At 38.1% G+C, this 18424-nt stretch overlaps 2 protein-coding genes across 2 annotated transcripts; both read left to right on the forward strand.

The window, feature by feature from the left end:
* Positions 1-516: 516 nt before the first annotated feature.
* LOC116260421 (probable L-ascorbate peroxidase 4, peroxisomal) lies at positions 517-9242 on the forward strand. Its single transcript, XM_031638757.2, has 9 exons — positions 517-840; positions 2112-2236; positions 4055-4104; positions 6305-6370; positions 6459-6507; positions 6890-6972; positions 7072-7151; positions 7299-7401; positions 8854-9242. The coding sequence occupies exons 1-9, from the start codon at positions 728-730 to the stop codon at positions 9034-9036; spliced, it is 852 nt and encodes a 283-aa protein (XP_031494617.1). The 5' UTR covers positions 517-727; the 3' UTR covers positions 9037-9242.
* A 7342-nt stretch (positions 9243-16584) lies between these two features.
* Positions 16585-18143, forward strand: LOC116259798 (MYB-like transcription factor 4). The gene is made up of 2 exons (XM_031637721.2): positions 16585-17221; positions 17713-18143. The coding sequence occupies exons 1-2, from the start codon at positions 16959-16961 to the stop codon at positions 18125-18127; spliced, it is 678 nt and encodes a 225-aa protein (XP_031493581.1). The 5' UTR covers positions 16585-16958; the 3' UTR covers positions 18128-18143.
* Positions 18144-18424: the final 281 nt, after the last annotated feature.

Raw genomic sequence — 18424 nt, forward strand, 5'->3', positions numbered from 1 at the left:
AAAAAATACTCTTTGATTGCACAAATATGTGTATGCAACTAAATCAATAGTTTAGAACATAACGATGAAAAATACCCAACTTACACAGCTAGGGTTTAGCCATAGCAATCTGTCAACATTCACACAAGTGGCCCAATGCATTCATGGGGTGGATCTCTACTGGTTGTAAGGATCTACCCTCTCTTTTCCTTATGAACATATGATTGAAGGATTTGAGTTCACATATATATATATATATATATACTCATATTTAAGAGTTGCATAAAAAGGGGGTGAAGATTGATTATTTTTTTGGGGAACCATTACATCATCTTCAGATTTTTTATCAGGGTGAAATGAAAAAGTTTGTAAAAGATATATGATGGACACATTGCCTGTTAGATTTATATGGTGCTACTCTCCTCAACTATAAAAGATAAAATTAAGATATACCATACCTTAACGACGCCTCGGTGCAACCCAAAACCGAAGACCCAAGAAACAAAAAGAATGGAGGCCAAGATTCGGTGTCCAAGTCATTCGGGAGAAAGAGCGGGGCCGTAGGAGTCCAATGTGATGGAATTACCTCATTCGACGGAAATGTTCTTCTTTCCGTGTTCACGAATCCATTCCCTTCTCCTTATCATCCCTTTCGTTCCCATCGGTTAGAGTCTATCCGATAAATATCGCCCGGCTATTATCTGCTGCCATAGACAAGAGGTGGGAGAGAGATCGAACTCCAGTCCGCATGGCGTCTCCGGTGGTGGATGAGGCATATCTGAAGGAGGTCGACAAGGCTCGCCGTCTTCTTCGAGCGCTCATTGCTCAGAAGGGCTGCGCACCGATCATGCTTCGATTGGCGTACGACCCATTTGCTCGCTGCTTGACACTTGTTTTCGTTATCTTCTCGTGGGGCGTTTGAATTTTTCGTTTCTGATGCGAAATTCCATCTACCTGTTAAGCCATATTCTTTCCTGTTAGAGGTTTGCGTTCTTGCGATCCGTTCTGCTTCGACTAGTAAATGACCGAATTACATCTACCACTTTAGCTCATTTGCGGTGTTACTGGATGATTCCATAACTAAGTAGATCCTTTCTAAGTTTGCGATCAGGGGATTAAACCTTTGTTAGTTTTATCGTGTCATCAATCAAGAAGCAGTATTGGTTGCACATTCAGGTTTTAATGCTTTGTGGGACTGTAGGTAATATCCAAAGCACTTCCATGTAGACACCCTGGCGTAAAACATCTTATCTTCGCCTAATTTACTCGCCGCTGGTCCTAGAATTAGTCTCTTTAGCTTGTGATCCTTCAATTTGACGCTTTTCCATGATTCTTGAACCGGTGCCAATGTCGTAGTGCGGTTTGTTGGGGCTCATTAAATCCTCAGATCTCAAATCCTTTGAGCCTTCTTTTTATTATGCATGGTGGTATAATATCGTATAGGAAATCTGATACGCTCTTCTTCTTTGCGGATCGTTCAGAAGACTGACGTTGGAAACATATCATTCTTCAACCTATCCGTATGTTATTCATCATATGGACTTTCTCTTGCCAGAAAATCTCATGCTTCATATGCTTGAACGAAAGCAAGTTCACATCAGTCCTGTAATTGTCATCCAAATCAGGAAAAAATGGGGGTTTCACTTCCTTTCCAGCTTCCAGTGTTTTTAGGCCGTTTATGCTTTGTACCTTGAAACCTCCGATATGTGATACCCTAGCTGTCTCAGGAGCTGTCAATCCCGAGATCCTCTAGTCGATAGGCACGGAAACGGGGAAGAGGGCGAGAGACTGGCACAGTGGAGAGAGTACAGCATAGTGCAGGACAAAAGATCCAATGACCTTTTCCCCCCTCATAAATGCTGACGGATAAGGTGAAAGGAAACCCTTTGGTCTGTTTCTTGAATTTGTGTGTGGAGGTTTGTTGATAGCATGCTTACTGACACACATGATTTGGGCCATTCTGCACTTGCCTATGTAAAACATGCAGTCTTCCAACAAGATGCCTGAGAGAATGAAATACCACATTTCCCTTCCCCGCACACCCCCCACCTCTTCCCACCCCCCCTTAATGAAACGATTATTCATCAACATTGAACACATAATGAACTAACTTCTTGCACGGATTCCCTCAGATGGCATGATGCTGGTACATATGATGCAACGATGAAGACTGGTGGTCCAAATGGGTCAATCAGAAACGAAGAAGAGTATACACATGGTGCAAATAATGGTCTAAAAATAGCATTGAACTTCTGTGGTAAGAGCTAAATCTGATCCATTTGTCTTTGATAGCTTGCTCTTATTTACCTGCCTTAGCAATGCAAATTGTGGTTATCTGTTTGATATTTTCCTATTCACAAATTGGTTTCAGTGTGTGTATGGCCCAAGCTTGCTACTTCAATTTTGAGCATATAGATGTTGCAACCTAGGATGCTTTGGCAGAATCTAATTTCTCGATGATGCCTGTTATTCTCAAGATAAACACTGACAAACATCTCTTTAAATTTTTAAACTTACTTCGACAAGATTTATCTGAACTGAGAAACACACTTAAATTTTGTGAATTAAGTAATGGTTCACTTACAAGCAGCAGAACAGATAAGTTATGTAGCTCGTCACTGCGCCCCCTTTCTCAAGGGGCATCCCTTCTTTCTCAGGAGGCATCTCTTCTCCTGAAGTTAGTGTGAGCCAATCATGCTGTACGTAAATTTTATGTATAGGCTACCCATCATTTTTTTTTTTTGCAAAAACTTGTATACATTATCCTTTTTGAAAGCCCAGGGCCTAAATGCAACGACTCTAGGTCATTTGCATTTTATATCCAGTAGTGCATTCTGCACTACTCATAAGTTCCTGAATATCATCTTATCAGGTATGAGTTTGCATTGTCTGTTCATATGAACTAGAGGTGCAGAAATAATTCTTCCTCTCAAATTATGTAATCCCAAATATTTTTTTTATTTCCTTCAGAAACAAGATGGAGTTTCATCTTGCCTCTATGCACAGCTATGAGTCACCTGTAAACATAGTCTCTCTTTGGCCTTCAAGTGGACCTATTTGGACCCCTTGAAAAGGTTAGGAATTCCACAGAGTTTCTTTGTTTGCTTTTGCCTTTTCCTGGTTGGATTGCCATCATTCAAGTATTGGGCTTGGGCTTCTTTTCTTTCTATCTCGGTTCTTTTGTGTTGAGATGGATGTGAGCATCTCTCACCGTAGATACTATTAATTTTTGCTTCATAGAAAAGGGAAAAAAAAATCTCAGTGCAAACATTCTTGTATTCTGAAATCATGTTTCAGCAACTTCTTTGTTCAGTAAAAGTTGATTCTTCGTATCCACATCTTATAGAAGAAATGATACTACAAGTTGGCTCTTGCTATACCAAAATGCTGCTTTACAATGTGAACTTGTAATGTAGTGGTAGTACTTTTCTCAATTGTTATTTCTCAGTAATTATTTCATTGTTGAGGGAAAAAGCATCATGGAACGTTACTTTTTGTTTTCCTGATGCCATCTCTGAGGTTCATAACCTGATGAATGTCCTGTCCAAGTGAAGGATCAAGTGTTTAAGATTCTTCAACTTAACACAAATTTACAGATTAAATTTTAAGTGTTAAATGTTTTATGATGATCATCACTTTCAGTGCACAACACAAAATGATATTGTTTTCCTACATGGCTTGCATGTGAATTTATGTAAACTCTACAAAATTTGTTCTTGTCCAAAAAATCCTCAATATAATGCTTAGTTGGAGGCATTATTTAGCTTGACATTGTACAAATGCATAGTATGCCGTTTGTTGTTTGAATTGAAGGAAAGTTATGGAACACCTTTCTGGTACAACAGCTGGTTCTTGCTTCAGTTGGGAAAAGAAATATATCACCTTGGTACCTCTGATATCTGTTGCATGTGAACTGAATTTTCAAGTGTCATATTGTCACCACAAGTTGATGGATCTTGGCAGCATTAAACCATGTGCTTATTTTGTCAGTTGTCTATAAGGTTCAAGGTTAACATATATTTAGTTTTTCTAATACTAAAGCTATTGACTTTTTCCCTCCTCTTTTTGATATCAGATGAAATCAAGGCAAAATGTCCAAAGATTACTTATGCAGATCTCTACCAGGTACCAGTGGCTTCTATCAGGGTTTGACCATTAGTCTTGCTTCCTTTTTCCTTTTCTTCATATGAGATGGAAATGATGCGACCAACGATTTGCAAATATCTGTTAGTGGCTTGACCTTGTAGGCTGAAAAATGGCTTACACTAGAAGGACTTGGTTGCTCACTGCTTCTTCATTCTTATTTTTACTTTGTAATTGGTATTTTTTTTATGCAAAATTATTTTGTACACTTTTATTTTTTTTTTCAGTTCATATTCTGGAAAGGAAAAATTTCAGGATGGAGGACTACATAAACTGAAATTACTAGAAGTTTTTGAGCAAGAAAAGGACAAAATAGATTTGTAAAGCTAGCTTCCAGTCTGATTTGTTAAGCTAGCTAACACCAGCAAAATTTTCTGGTTTCATGTGAGATCTTCCATAGCATGGAAACTACTTTAAATCTTACACATACTTGCTCATTTTATATACCATGACATACAAACAAGTCCAGAACTGGCTGTATGCCTTATCTGTGATTCTGTACTCACTTATGTCACATGGAGGACAAAACCATGGCTTCTTTATATATATGAATATATATGTATACATATGCACACAGACACACACGTAGAGGGAGAGAGAAATTGTTATATTCTACGACCACTACCAGCCCGTTAAATTTTTGTTAAAAAAAATTAAAAGAAAAACAAACATCCTAATACATTTACAAGGGGTAACTTAATATAAAACATATTTTAATTAAAGCTGTTTTATGAAAAATGTTGGCTTTTTTAACATCAAATTTTGATGTTGTAACTTATAAGTCCTGTTCGTGGGTTTCCATTTATGATCCAATAGTACATAGGTTTTCCTGAATGTGGGCCCTGATATGCTGTGTTCCTTTTCTTCTTTTTTGATTTATGAAAGGCCAAATGCCTTGAGTATGACTGGGGAATGGGGGCCCTGGGGGGAGGTTCAACCTTAGGCCCATTACAACCTAGGCCTGGCCCAGCTTATCTACTTAATGGGTCAGGACAGTCAGGCCACAGGTAACTATGAAATTTGAAAAAAAAAAGGGTTAAAGAACTGAGTCCCTGCTGCATTCTTGACAAGCTTGGGTATTCATTATCGTGAATCGTTCCTTTTATGGTTTTGGACTAATTCCTGATTATGTATTTTGTTGTAGTGTTTGAGGAAATGAAAGTTTGATTTTGTCTGGGTGGATCTATGTTGCATTGGTTGCATATTGATAAGATTGTTAAACTTAAATGAATAATTAGAAATTAAATGGTAGCAAAGAGCAGGATTTTTTCTTCAAAAATTGATGAAAACAAAGTTTTCTTATAAGTTGGATCTTACCCGATCCATTTAAATTGAAATGGATAGGTTCTGGACAGATTATCTGCCTATGCCCATATAATCCTGTGCCTGGCCTGCTTGTTATGGGGCCAGGGGAAAGTTTTGTTCAGGGCTCAACCCTAGCCTTGAGCCACAAGTTTTGCTCAATGAAATGTGACCAAACAGAGATTTCTTGAATACCACTTTGAAGAGTTAGTTATGCTAGCTGCTATTGAAAGAGGAACAGTTAAGAAGTTGAATAATGGAATTTCAACTCTTTCTAACCAATATTGGCATTTCAAATCAAGGTTCTTTGAATACAAATCTTACTTCAGATTTTTATGTTGCATGGGAGGTGGCCATATGCATGGCAACTTACACCAGCATGGCACATGCAAAGTCTTCGTAGACTGTCCTTCAGGTTGCTCGCCTGATTAGACCACTCAATCCCACATTATCTAAGTCAAATTCTGAACCTTTATATTATTTTTGTAACAGAAGAGTTTGAATGGCATTTGGATATAAAAATTTGTTCTTTGTATGAATCTTGTATTAATTAGTATCTCTTATGCTTGCTGAGCCTCAAAACTGTGCTGAAAACTGTGAAAGGTGCTTCTTTAGAACGCCAATTGAACTGTTGAAGCCTTTGGAGACATGCATGTATATTCTTATGTTTGCAATTGCCAACAGCAATTCCATTCCTTCCTTCTCCATGCCCTGCCCAAGACTAAGAGCAATTTAAATATTCTGCTTTTGAAAAAATTCCATTAATTAGGAGCCAAATGATCATTGACAACATGTACATGCTATAACATGTGCTTGGTGAGTTATTGTCCTCATATCAGAAATGTCTGAATAATATGTTTTTTCAAATTTGTTTATTCAGCTTGCTGGTGTTGTTGCGGTTGAAGTCACTGGAGGACCCACTGTGGACTTTGTTCCTGGCCGTAGGGTATTTTGATATGCAATAGTATCATTATATATACCTTAGATGCTGCTTGCGTATAGGTAACTTATTTATCAAATTATTTTTTTGGCAGGACTCAGTGGTTTCTCCAAAAGAAGGAAGGCTTCCTGATGCTAAAAAAGGTTGACTGAAGCTAAGAATGAGCTTTTCTTTCTTGATCTTTATTTAAGCCAGTCTACCCTAGCAAGTTGTATATCTGCGGGTGTATGCTCTAGTTTTTTATGGTTTTTTTATTTATTCATGGTGTTTCTGAACATTGTAGGCATGTTGGGTATTCAACTTTTTAAGATGAGCAGCATGTATTTTTTACATATCAAGCAATAGTTTCTTCTTAAAAATAAATAATAACATGGATAGTAAAATGAAGATTGGCTAGCTAGTTTTGATGTTGCTTCATGAGTTGCTGATCTGAAAATAGTATATGGTGAAGGTTGGACTTCAGCTGCTACTATAACTTGATGGGATTTATATATTTCGGGTATTATTAACAAGTTTTGGTTTTAGGTTCACAACATCTGAAGGATGTCTTCTACAGGATGGGATTAACAGACAAGGACATTGTAGCACTCTCAGGTGGTCACACCTTGGTAAAATCTCTCTCCTATCTGAGATGTAAATATGCCATGACTAAACTGCTTCTCTCTATCTCTCTCTCTCTGTATGCTATAACTGAAACTGTCAAACAGGGCCGAGCACATCCTGAGAGATCTGGATTTGAAGGTGCCTGGACTAAGGAGCCTCTGAAGTTTGACAATTCATATTTCGTGTGAGATGAAACAGAATTTAACTGTTCCTTGTTCTAGCTCCCAAGTCTTTTTTTTTGGTGATTTTTCTTTATTTTTAATCTTTTATGTTGTGAAAACAGTTTCTCATTATCTGTGGATTTGCATTAATATGATAAGCACTTTGCCAGTGAATTGTTGAAAGGACAGTCAGAGGGACTATTGCAACTTCCTTCAGACAAAGCTCTTTTGGATGATCCTAACTTCCGACCTTTTGTAGAGCTCTATGCAAAGGTTTGTGTACCTAATTATGCATTACTAAAACTTACAAAAAAAAAAATTCTTTTCCCCTCATTTCCTTTTTCTTGAGAATATCAAGTGCAAGAAGAATGCGATTTTCCAAGATGTGGGAAAAGGCACCCTTATATGATAGCTTACGCTTTCAAGTATGAGGGAAAAGGCATCTTTACTTGAGAAGAGGAACTGTCTTAAAGCGACTAAACTGTAGCAATAGGTCAGCTTATTGTGTTTAGTTCTGCAGATACTGTTCTAAAGAAAGAAGCTTTACTTAGTATACAAGAACGCATGCCAAAGTGGTGTAAGCCTCTGTGCAAGGAAAGCGAAAAGATTATGGAAGCAGCTGTTCCATGTAGTTTCTCTGCAAATTTTAGAGGCATACTCTCCCTATGACTCTAATGCATTTGGGTAGCACTGTATCAAGTCCTTTAAATCCATATTTGAAATTTTGAACTATGTCTGCAGGTGCAGAATTTTTCCAAAAAAAAAAAAAAAAAAGAGAAATCTTTCTTTTATGTTTTGAATGTTGGCACGCACAATGCAACAGAAAATCATTTTATTTTTCTATCTCACCATGAGTCTCAACTCTTATGCTTGTAACAACAGGAAAACAAGTTCTTTAATGCCAATTGACCCGGTGCATTTTGTTCATTCTTTTGACTGATATATCTGTCAGTGCCCCGTGGTTCCTTCTTCTTATTGGTACCATTCCTAATGCAACTGGTACATTCCAATAACTGTAACTCAGATTTTTATGCCCTAACAGACACACACAAACACATACATAGAGGCACAGTGGCCTATATTTCATGCTCTTGGTTACTTGTGCTAGTTCAGCACTCGTTAACTTTAATTCTAAAAGGATTATAAAACCCAATCACCTGCAGGTGCATCAAAGCATTAAAAGAATTCAGTTTTCTTTTTTAACTTGTTTGATCTAAAACATGTTTAAAACCAAACATATAATGATGCACACATTGACAGACTAGATTAAGTGAAGGCATCTGCTATTTTTTACTGGACAGTAAGGTATCGTAAACGGTACAAAATAAATTATCACGATGCCTTAAGGCACCACTGAGACTGTGATCTGGTTGCCGTAGTCGTACAGAGCTTTGGCCTGCTAGGCTTGTGATAGTGACCGTGAGTGGATGTCAGAATGAATGGAGGAATCATGTTTAAAAGTTTATTATGGGATTCTAGGTTTATTGTTGTTAAATATTAGGAAGTTAGAGGCTTTCTGCAATATTAGGAAGTTGAAGTGTGTCTTTTAAAATTATTTTATTTCTTTTTTTATTTTTATTTAAAAATAACTTTAAAAGACACACACTTCAACTTCCTAATATTGTAGAAAAGCCTCTAACCGACAGTCAAAGGTATACTGATCATTACCATCGTATACTGTTGACACTTGCTTCAGATTAAGCAATATTCTCCAATTTGGTGCAGGATGAAGAATTGTTCTTCAAAGACTATGCAGAATCACACAAAAAACTCTCTGAGTTGGGGTTTAGACCTCCTGGCTCCAGGCCAATTAAGTCTGCTACCATATTGGCACAGAGTGCAGTTGGTGTTGCTGTTGCTGCTGCTGTGGTGATATTAAGCTATATGTACGAGGTTCGCCGGAAGTGAATTGATTGAGACACGTTACAAGATTCAGTTTCTATTATCAATAAGGTCATTAATGGCAGTAAAAGCCCTATACTTGGACTTAGGACAGATGTTCTGAAAATTATATCTGTTGAAGAACCTTTTTATTCCTCAAAATTATGGATTAGTGTCTCATTAGGTTATGTTATTTTCACTATAAGCATGATAACTGATTAACTAGTTCTTTATTTGACTGAGGGCGTGTGTTGGGCTGCATGCTAGCCTGAAATGTGCTTCTCTATAAATAATTTCAGAGCTGCCTTGGTTCGCTATACTGTATCATGTATATAAGGCTTCTCTTTTGAGAATGCCCCGCAAACACATAGTCTCCGACCTGAAACTAACAGTGTTCTTAAACTTGGCATCCATGGTTTGCAAGCTCCTACCACATAGGGCAGTTACAGGAAGTGGAACAAGTCCTTTATGCTTTTCATTTGAATGCTGAGATCTTGCTATGGCTGATTGTTGCAACTTGTAATCTGTGAGTGTGCAAGTGGCAAGCTTGGTTTTAGCAGTTCCTGGTTATGCCAAGAGCTGCACTCTATGGCTCACCCCCTCGGTTACTAGGAAACAGCCTCAGTTAAATTCAGAGAATCCTTCTGTTCTATGTGCAACTTTTCCAATATCTCATCTAAATTTCTACCGCACATAGCTACAAGCATGTAGTGTCTTCTTCTTTATGGCAACTAATCAGATGGTTGCTGCTTCCCTTTCCCCACCTCTCTTTGGCCACTTTTTCATAAATCCGTTTGCTTGCATTTGTTTAATTACTGATGTAGACTATCTGCTGCTTCAAAATAAAAACTTGTTAGAAATCCTTCTGCAGAAAATTGTTAAAGAATTTCATTAGCTAGTGCTTGAAGTAGGCTGCTTCAGGCAACCAAAAAAAAAAAAAGCCTTGCTAGAAATCTGTCTTCAGAAAATTATTGACGAACTTCATTAGATAGTGCTCGACAGTTTCAACAAATTATTTGTGGATAAGTTTTTCTTGAATGACAAACCCATGGTGTGAGTATCCAGAAAAACTCATGACTATGGTTCCATTTTGCGTTTGATTCTGAGCAAGTTGAAGTTGCCCAGATAAGAGCTGAATCCCAGCTCCTTGCCCTTGCCTATGCTGCAGAGCTGCATTGCGGCCTGGTAAGGAGGCAGTGCAATGCCAATTTGGTACTGCACTCTACCCATGTGTTACAGGAGAATGGCTCCCAGGAGAACTGCACTAGCGGCATGATGTCTTCATGCCTGCCAGCCCAACCAACTATCCTGTGCCGCTTGAGGCATGCAAATCTTTTTCTATTTGATTGGCACAGACAAGATGCCTTCGATTTTCTGTTTTTGTCTGATGAAATGACAGATAAAAAAATTCTGGCATTGTCTGATGCACTGGGCGGAGATCTATAGACAAGCACTCCATGAAAGGATGGTCTGAATTTTATCCCAACTCTTCAAGTAAAATTTCCAGTTTCTCAAGAGAACGGCAGGGTAATTCACACGCTCTTATCAGCATTCAGAACATATCGACTGGGTAACTCGCTTCATGGGCTGAAGTGGAACTTATCCACGCCAACATATACCCTCCTAACTTCATTAATTCTCCACGTTGCGGTGCAGTTATTTCCGTTAAAATTTAGCTTCCCAATGAACATGACCAACTTCGAGAAAAAGTAAAATTGTAAGCATATTGACCCTTGTGGAGAGTTTCTTGTTATGCGGCTATGTGGTAAAGATCCTTAGTCATGTAAACCCTTCAAGCATGTCACCCTTAATTTGGTTTCCGTCGTGATTTTGATCTTGTTTCACTTGGATTCTAAAAGCAAAAAGCATGAGGAGAAGAACAGACCAATATCTCTGCCGATGATGCTTCTAAGATGACAAAATCCAATAAGAGATACTCAAAATCTGACGTAGTTCTAGTTTCGTATATATTCATACTCAAAATCTGAGGTAGTTCTAGTTTCGTATATATTCAGATTGTATTTCAAAGAGAAGTATTGTGATTTTTTCCTTGTTCCCATGATCAAGGGCATGTTCGATTATCACTAATCCATATTATTAGATAATAAGTTTTATTCTTTGGATGTTATTCTATTCTTCCAAATATAATAAGTTTTCAGATGTTTATATCTAGCCCATGGTTCCAAAGGTCATCTGCTTTTTTATTATTGCTACTAGTTAAATCGAATGCTTGCTGCCAACTTCATGGTGTTTTTTTAATCATCCATTGTTTTTCTCGCCAGTTTTCTTCTTTAAAAAGATGGTAGTGGTTGCCGACCATATAAATACCAGGGGGCTGTGTTTATCATTGAATTATTTTAATCGTGGCTATTTCTTGAAGGCAAGTGATCATCATTAACTTCTAATATTTATTATTTGCCAGATTATGAAGTGCTTTCTTTTCAAATATTATATGGTTTTGGCCCTATTAATTTTGCCATGACACGCAACTTACAAAATAATGAAGCAGGGTTTTCAAAAAATTATCATGTGCATGTGTCTAATTTTATACAGTTGATTGTCGAAATCATATTGTATTTCATGGTCAAACAATTGGCAAGAGAAAGACTGATAAACCAACAAAAAAAAAAAAATCTCGATCTACCAATCGTCAGATGCGAAAATCGTCCAGATCTCCTCAACCAAAATTTTTAAGTTGTTGAGTTGAACTGAAAACGAAACACGTTCATGCACTCACAAACACTTTAGGAATAAAAAATTAAATCCCTCGAATACTTTTTTCAGTACATCATCATCAAGCCTTATCCTAACTACTTCAAATAAGCTTTTTGAATCCAATTTCTCCATTCCTTGTTATCTCGAGGTGCAAACTTTGGTCCCTTCCAACCTTTGATCTCACTTTCCGTCGCCTCTTTGGAAGTTCTCAGTGATCTTTCAATTTTTTAGAGTTCAGAAGCCTCAAAAGTCTTGATGCTGATCTAATTTTACAGTCTCAATGACATCATCGGGAAAGTTGAACCAACTGACAACACCCTTGTTAGTTGGGTTTCTGGGCTCTAATTAGATCATGTTGGCACGAGCAGAGAGCTCGGCTCATGGAAACAAGTCCAAGTCAAGCCCAAGTGGGTTCGTGCTACATCATCCTCTTGTCTTATCAGCTTAGACGTTCAAAATCTTAATTGAACAACCAATAGAAATTTCTTACCTCCTTCCCACTTGCTATAGACCATAGATGCTTTTCTGTTTGCACCATCAGTGGAACAATGCAAACACGGTACCTGCGGAACTCAACCTCTTTCATTCCCCACGTCCTAAGGAATCCCATTACCGTGGAGCTTCCTGCTCTGCTCGATGCAAACATGGCCCTTCTCATGGCTGCACTCATGAATTGTTTTCCCATCAATGGTAGAAAACTGCGCATGGAGAAGCCTGGAAAGCAGCACAAGAACAGATTCAAAGTGGATATCATGAAAGATGACACTAAGTTAAATCTAACAAACATGGCTGAGTTTTGATGCTAATGAACGTACAGACGTAGCATTTAAATGGAAATAGCAAGTGCAAGTTTTATCAGCTCAATTTAACCAGAGAATTATCTTTTGTATGATTTGTGTGCTGGGAATCGGATCCTGAATCATTAATTCTTAGAAAAAAACCATTGGAAGACCCATTGTTATGTCACACGTGGTGCATAATTAAAAAACAATTTCATACTAAGTAATCCATCTTAATCATGTCTCCGAGATCTGATCTACTAAAACATCAACACGTTGTGAAAAAAAAGAAAAAAATCAATTCTTACATTATCATTAGCATATAATGAGATACAAAAGGACTGGCATTGTTGGGTGAGCCTAATCGATCACGCAAACAATGATTGTTCAAATGTCATAGGCGTCACTCCTTGCGCAAGCTGAAGCAATAAGTGCACGCCTATAGGGCCTTTGCTGCTGCTCTGGAGCATATATTTAGTTCCTCCAGATTACTCAAACCAGTGTTGACAGTGTCAACCCAATGAGGCACCATTTATGCTAAATTGTTTTAAATTTAATAAAAATTTGTAAAAAATCATATCTTTTAATTTAAATGACGGCTGATCGTATATATGGCCCGAATTGGCCACATTGGCAGACGTTTTGTCCTCATATATGAGTCAATAACTCAGTCCGCATTCAAGTCAGAATTAAAAACGGATCTATTAATACCATCCCTAGCCAGATCCAATTCCGGCAAGAGCCAAAAATGAGAGAGGAACCGGATCTGACCAACTTAGTGCTTGTGATCCGTTGTTTGGATCCAGACTGGTTCAGATTTGAGGGGTGGCCTACTCAAGGCTGTCAATGATTTGGATCCAAGTCAGAGATGGCAGTGGTAATAATAAGGGAACATGTCCTCCAATTCCCTCGTCCTGCAACGCCACCAAAAGGAGATGAGATGAACCATGTGAGAATGAGATTCCCTTTGAAATTATCTTGGGTGGACTGTACAACCATGAAAACAAGATCTGCCACTGCATTAAGAATTGAACTATGTGAAATGCCTACAAACCCATCAAGGTTTTATTATCCTCAGCCACTAAAATGATTTTTTTTTTTTTTTTTTTTACACATAAAGCTTTACTATATTTTGAAAGACTACCATCTTGAGTCAGTCGAATACAACTATCATTGTACATGATTGGTGTGGCTCTGATGGGCGTAGCGCGACCGGGCTCGAGTCAGTGGTTGGTAGGTGGTTGGTACTTGGTTTTCGTGACATGGGTCTTCATCTTTTCGCCCAATACAAGCTAAAGTTGTTTCATTGGATGCAACCTAGTTACTAAAGTAGTTCTAGATCCTGGGGAGGGTTTTCGCTTTGGGCTTGAGTAGTAGGATGAAATACTCTCAGAACTAAAATGCATCATGTATATCAGCAATTTCCAGTTATTAAAACTTATGATCATGAAAAGCAGCCATAGAAATGTCATCTGCATGTAAAAAGCACAAGAACTGGTATATGATCCATTCGGTTATGTTCTGACAAGTCTGAGCACATAATTCTGCAACTAATGGCACCAACTACTAGCCAAAATGAATCAGATGCATGTGCACGGCTAGTTTTTCGAAAAGGAAAAAGGAAAGGAAAATTCTCAAATTTCATACGCAAGGGCAGCACGCCCGCAACCATCTGGCTTGATTTATACCTCCAACTCTGCTTTCAGTACAGCTTTTCACGCTTTCTCTCGAGGCTTTTGCTCAAGCTTGAAAAAATTTCTCTCTTGCTTCTTGTTCATATTGGATCTTGTGAAGCTTTGACTTGGAAATTCGTTAACGATAACTTTCCAAGAAGATTAAACAAGAAACATGATATAATAATCTTTCCCACCCTTGGCACAGTGGATATATTGCAGACCAGTTATATTCTTGCTAGAAACTATTTTGAATAACGAAGTATAAGCAAAGTAAAGACACGCCAAACATGTTTTTGAATTCAAAGTTGTTTTGATGAAAGTTGTTGAATTTTCACACTTAGATCGGCCCAGTATACGCTTCTTGCCAAATCATTCCCAAAAGCATATCTACAGAGTTAGATTACACAGAAAGTATTTTGATATATTTTAAGAGATCATCTGGGTTTTGTTCCCTCGACCCAAGTGATCTAGAATATATTTGTTTCAAAACAAGCATCTAATGAAGAGAGAAACAGAGTGAAAACTCAAAGTGAGATTACTTAAGAATCAAGAACACTGAATTGAAGTGGTAAGTTCGACCGGAAAACGGAGTATGTTTCTCACCGTCGGAAGAGAAAATTTGGAGGACGGTAACTGGTGGGGATTGTAGTGGTGGGATCAAGGCGGTTGGGTCAATTTCCGGGCGCATGAGCACATGCCCTCATTTATTAAAAATGCCAGCAACGGCTTACCTAACACTCCAGTCGGCACTCAAGTCGGTATTTTTTTTTTCTCTAAATTATAAATGGGGAGAGAGCCAGGTGAGATGACTCAGGTCCCACCTGACCTACTTAGTCGTTACCATGCGCCCCCTGGTCACATGGAATGTCACAATCCAAAAGGTAAGGTTAGGTTGCTAATGTATGTCCTTTTAAAGGATAGACCTTAATTGGTCAGGTTAGAGACTTATGAAGGTCGGTCGTTAGTTTGATTCTCATGAGTGTTATGCTTCTATATCTTAAGTAGTGAGTCGCAATATTGATGTTGAACCAAGATGTAAGAGGAATGAGAGGATCTTTGGGTTTTTTCTAACCTCGTTCATGTTTGAAATATATGTCTTCTTGAAAAACAAATGTAAAGTAATTATCTTTTTTTTTAAAAAAAAAGAAAGAAAGAAAGAAAGAGAGATAAAGAGAGAGAGAAGATCATTGACAAGTGATGCATGCACTGCCTAGGGAGTTGGTTAGGCTTGTAAGGTAAGAAAGCATACACTCTTTAGATTTAGATTAAATTAGATTAGATTTCCAAGTGAAGCAAAGGGTACAAAAACCAGCTCGAGTTAGAACATCTGGTCCCACTTGCTTTTTAATCAAATCGACCTTGTTACTTTCAATGTAAAAAAAAAAAACATGTTTTTTTATGAAATATGGAAAAAATTAAATGTAAATATTTTTAGGAAATATATAATTGTTATTATTATTATTTAAAAAAAACTCTTTCAGTAAATTTTTTGATCCGATTCAAGCCGATGACAATCCATTAAACAATAAAAAAAGATTGAACCAATAAGGTGGGTAAGGCTTGCCCCATGAGGATTGAAAGGGAGAAGATGAGAATGCATGGGCGAGGAATGATGGGATCTCCCACTCACTTCATAATACTCACCTTTTCAACCTTCTAGAAGACCCAACAAATCCTTTGTCTTTTTTTTTTTTTTTTTTCTGTCTTTCTTCCGTTCCTTATCACGATCAAGGTGCCTCTAGCAACTCCAACGTTTGGTTAATCCCACATAACGAAAAAATAATATTTTTGAAAAAGAAGTTTCTTCTTTATCCTTTTATAGAGGTCAGTTATTATTTTGTTGAAAAATTTTCAAGCGCATGAGCGAAGAAGCTATTTCTAAAGAGCACTTTTTCGGTCCTCTATGCTGTTCGTCCTTTAATTTTTTCCTAAATCAACAAAAAAGAAAAAAAAATTCATAGAAATATGAACTCTGTAGTAATGGAAATATGAACTCCACGGTGTGGCAATTTAAAAAAACAGGATCGTATCTTTACTACTGAGAACAGCAACGATGAAGCACCTAGAGACGCGTGCTTTGACTAGAAACAAAAAAATTAAAACATTGGTAGCCCAAGGTGGCTGATTAAAGAAGAAAAGAAAAGCAGAGGAAGAGAGAGGGCAGTTGAGGATGAACTAATCTTGGCTTGAAAAGTGGCCGGAGGTTTGGCAATCCGGCCGTCAGCAAGATGCATGTTTTCAATACCAATAAATTAAGGATGCGTGTTGTGGTGCCTTTTCTCTCCGGTCAATAACTACAAATTTTCCATCTCCGCCGAAAGTTAAATTAATATTTGTTGCGATGATAGAAGAAAAGAAAGGAAGTCAAATTCATCAGGATGCAATCCACTGGTGCTCGTACTCTTCGACTATGAAAATGTTCTGCAGAATAAGGGTTTCTGCATTTTTTTTTTCAAAAGAGAAGTATAAAAGTACTTGTTCTTCTTTTTAAATTGCTTTCATTTTGATGTTATTATGGTGGATGGAATCATGTGAACATTTTCTATGCTTTCTCGGGTTTGCTTTTTACCAACTTGAGGGTACACGGTTATCTTTTTAGGCCAGCCTCACCAGCCAGTCTCGCCCTTTTAGAAACTTTTCTTACCAACTAAAATCTCTACAAAACAAATGGCAATTCCAAGTCAGTTCTCTATAAATCTCGAAAAAACTCCCTTTTCCCTCTTTGTTTTCTTGGGATAGCCTATAATTGCTTCCTCTCGCTTCTTTCTGTCTCTGTGAGATGGGGAGGTCCCCTTGCTGTGAGAAGGCTCACACCAACAAGGGTGCATGGACTAAGGAGGAAGACGATCGACTTATTGCACATATTCGTGCCCATGGTGAAGGGTGCTGGCGGTCGCTGCCCAAGGCAGCCGGACTCCTTCGGTGCGGGAAGAGCTGCCGCCTCCGCTGGATCAATTATCTAAGGCCGGACCTCAAGCGGGGCAACTTCACAGAGGAAGAAGATGAACTGATCATCAAGCTTCATAGCTTGTTGGGGAACAAGTAAGGATCCACCATTCTCTCTCTCTCTCTCTCTCAAAATGAAAAAACTTAGTATTCGAAGATGGCAGGGCCGGAAAAAGGGAACAGAGACATGCAACTCAATCCCTAAGAGATGCAAAGAATATAAAGCTGACTTGGGCACTTCTTTAGGAATCAATAACTCACAATGAAAATCTATACACAGAGAAAATTTCTTTCTCCCAGAATAACCAGGGAAGTTACAAATGGTTAATCTTAGGGGCATCCTACTAACAGGTCAAGGAAACAGTTCTCAGATTGGTAAGAGCAAAAAGAAGGATCAGCCACTTTTTGCAATTTGAGACCATCTTTAGAGCAGCAAATTGTTTAGATCGCATGGTGCTTATAACATACAATTGTATGACTGTTCATGAACTTTCATACTAGTTGGTCATTAATTTATTTATTTCGCTTCTGTTTTTTTTTTTTTCATCAGGAGCAAATAGTATAATCTGGTTATTATGATTGTACAGGTGGTCTCTGATAGCAGGAAGACTACCAGGAAGGACAGACAATGAGATCAAAAACTATTGGAACACCCATATTAGGAGGAAACTGTTAAGCAGGGGTGTGGATCCCTCAACCCATAGACCAATCAAAGAGCAGCCCGCTGCAGAGGCCACGACAATCTCTTTTGCCAGGGTAGAGAAGCCTAGTTGTGAGAAGGAGATGAAGAAGAGCAGTACTGAAAGTGAAACATGGAGTGATGATTTGAACCTTGAGCTCTGCATTAGCCTGCCTTCTCAGCAAGCTCATCAACCACCATTGAAGAGAAACATGTGCTTGTGCTGCAGCCTTGGAGTGCATCAGGGGAAGGGGTGTAACTGTAATGGCTTTCTAGGTCCAAAAGCAGGAATCCTGGATTACAGAAGCCTGGAAATGAAGTGAGATTGTATTTGTTGTATCATTTTTCCGGGGGGGTGGGGGGCTACTATTGTATGGATTATATCTCTTTTTGTTAATATAGAAAATTATTTTAAAAGGTGATTGTTTAGGATGGATGCTTTCTTGAAAAGTCAAGGTTTCTCAATTATCATAGAGTTCAACCAAGAAACCTATGCCTTCTCACTTGATTCCCTTCTTGAAATTTTACAAATGCGACTGTTATGTTCTCCTTTTCTCAAGAGAAATCGTTGCCTTTATTCTTTTCTCAGGGACAGGTTGACAGTTCTCAAAAGTATAGGC

The sequence above is a fragment of the Nymphaea colorata genome, chromosome 9 (genome assembly GCF_008831285.2).
Source record: "Nymphaea colorata isolate Beijing-Zhang1983 chromosome 9, ASM883128v2, whole genome shotgun sequence".
NCBI classification, from domain to species: domain Eukaryota; kingdom Viridiplantae; phylum Streptophyta; class Magnoliopsida; order Nymphaeales; family Nymphaeaceae; genus Nymphaea; species Nymphaea colorata.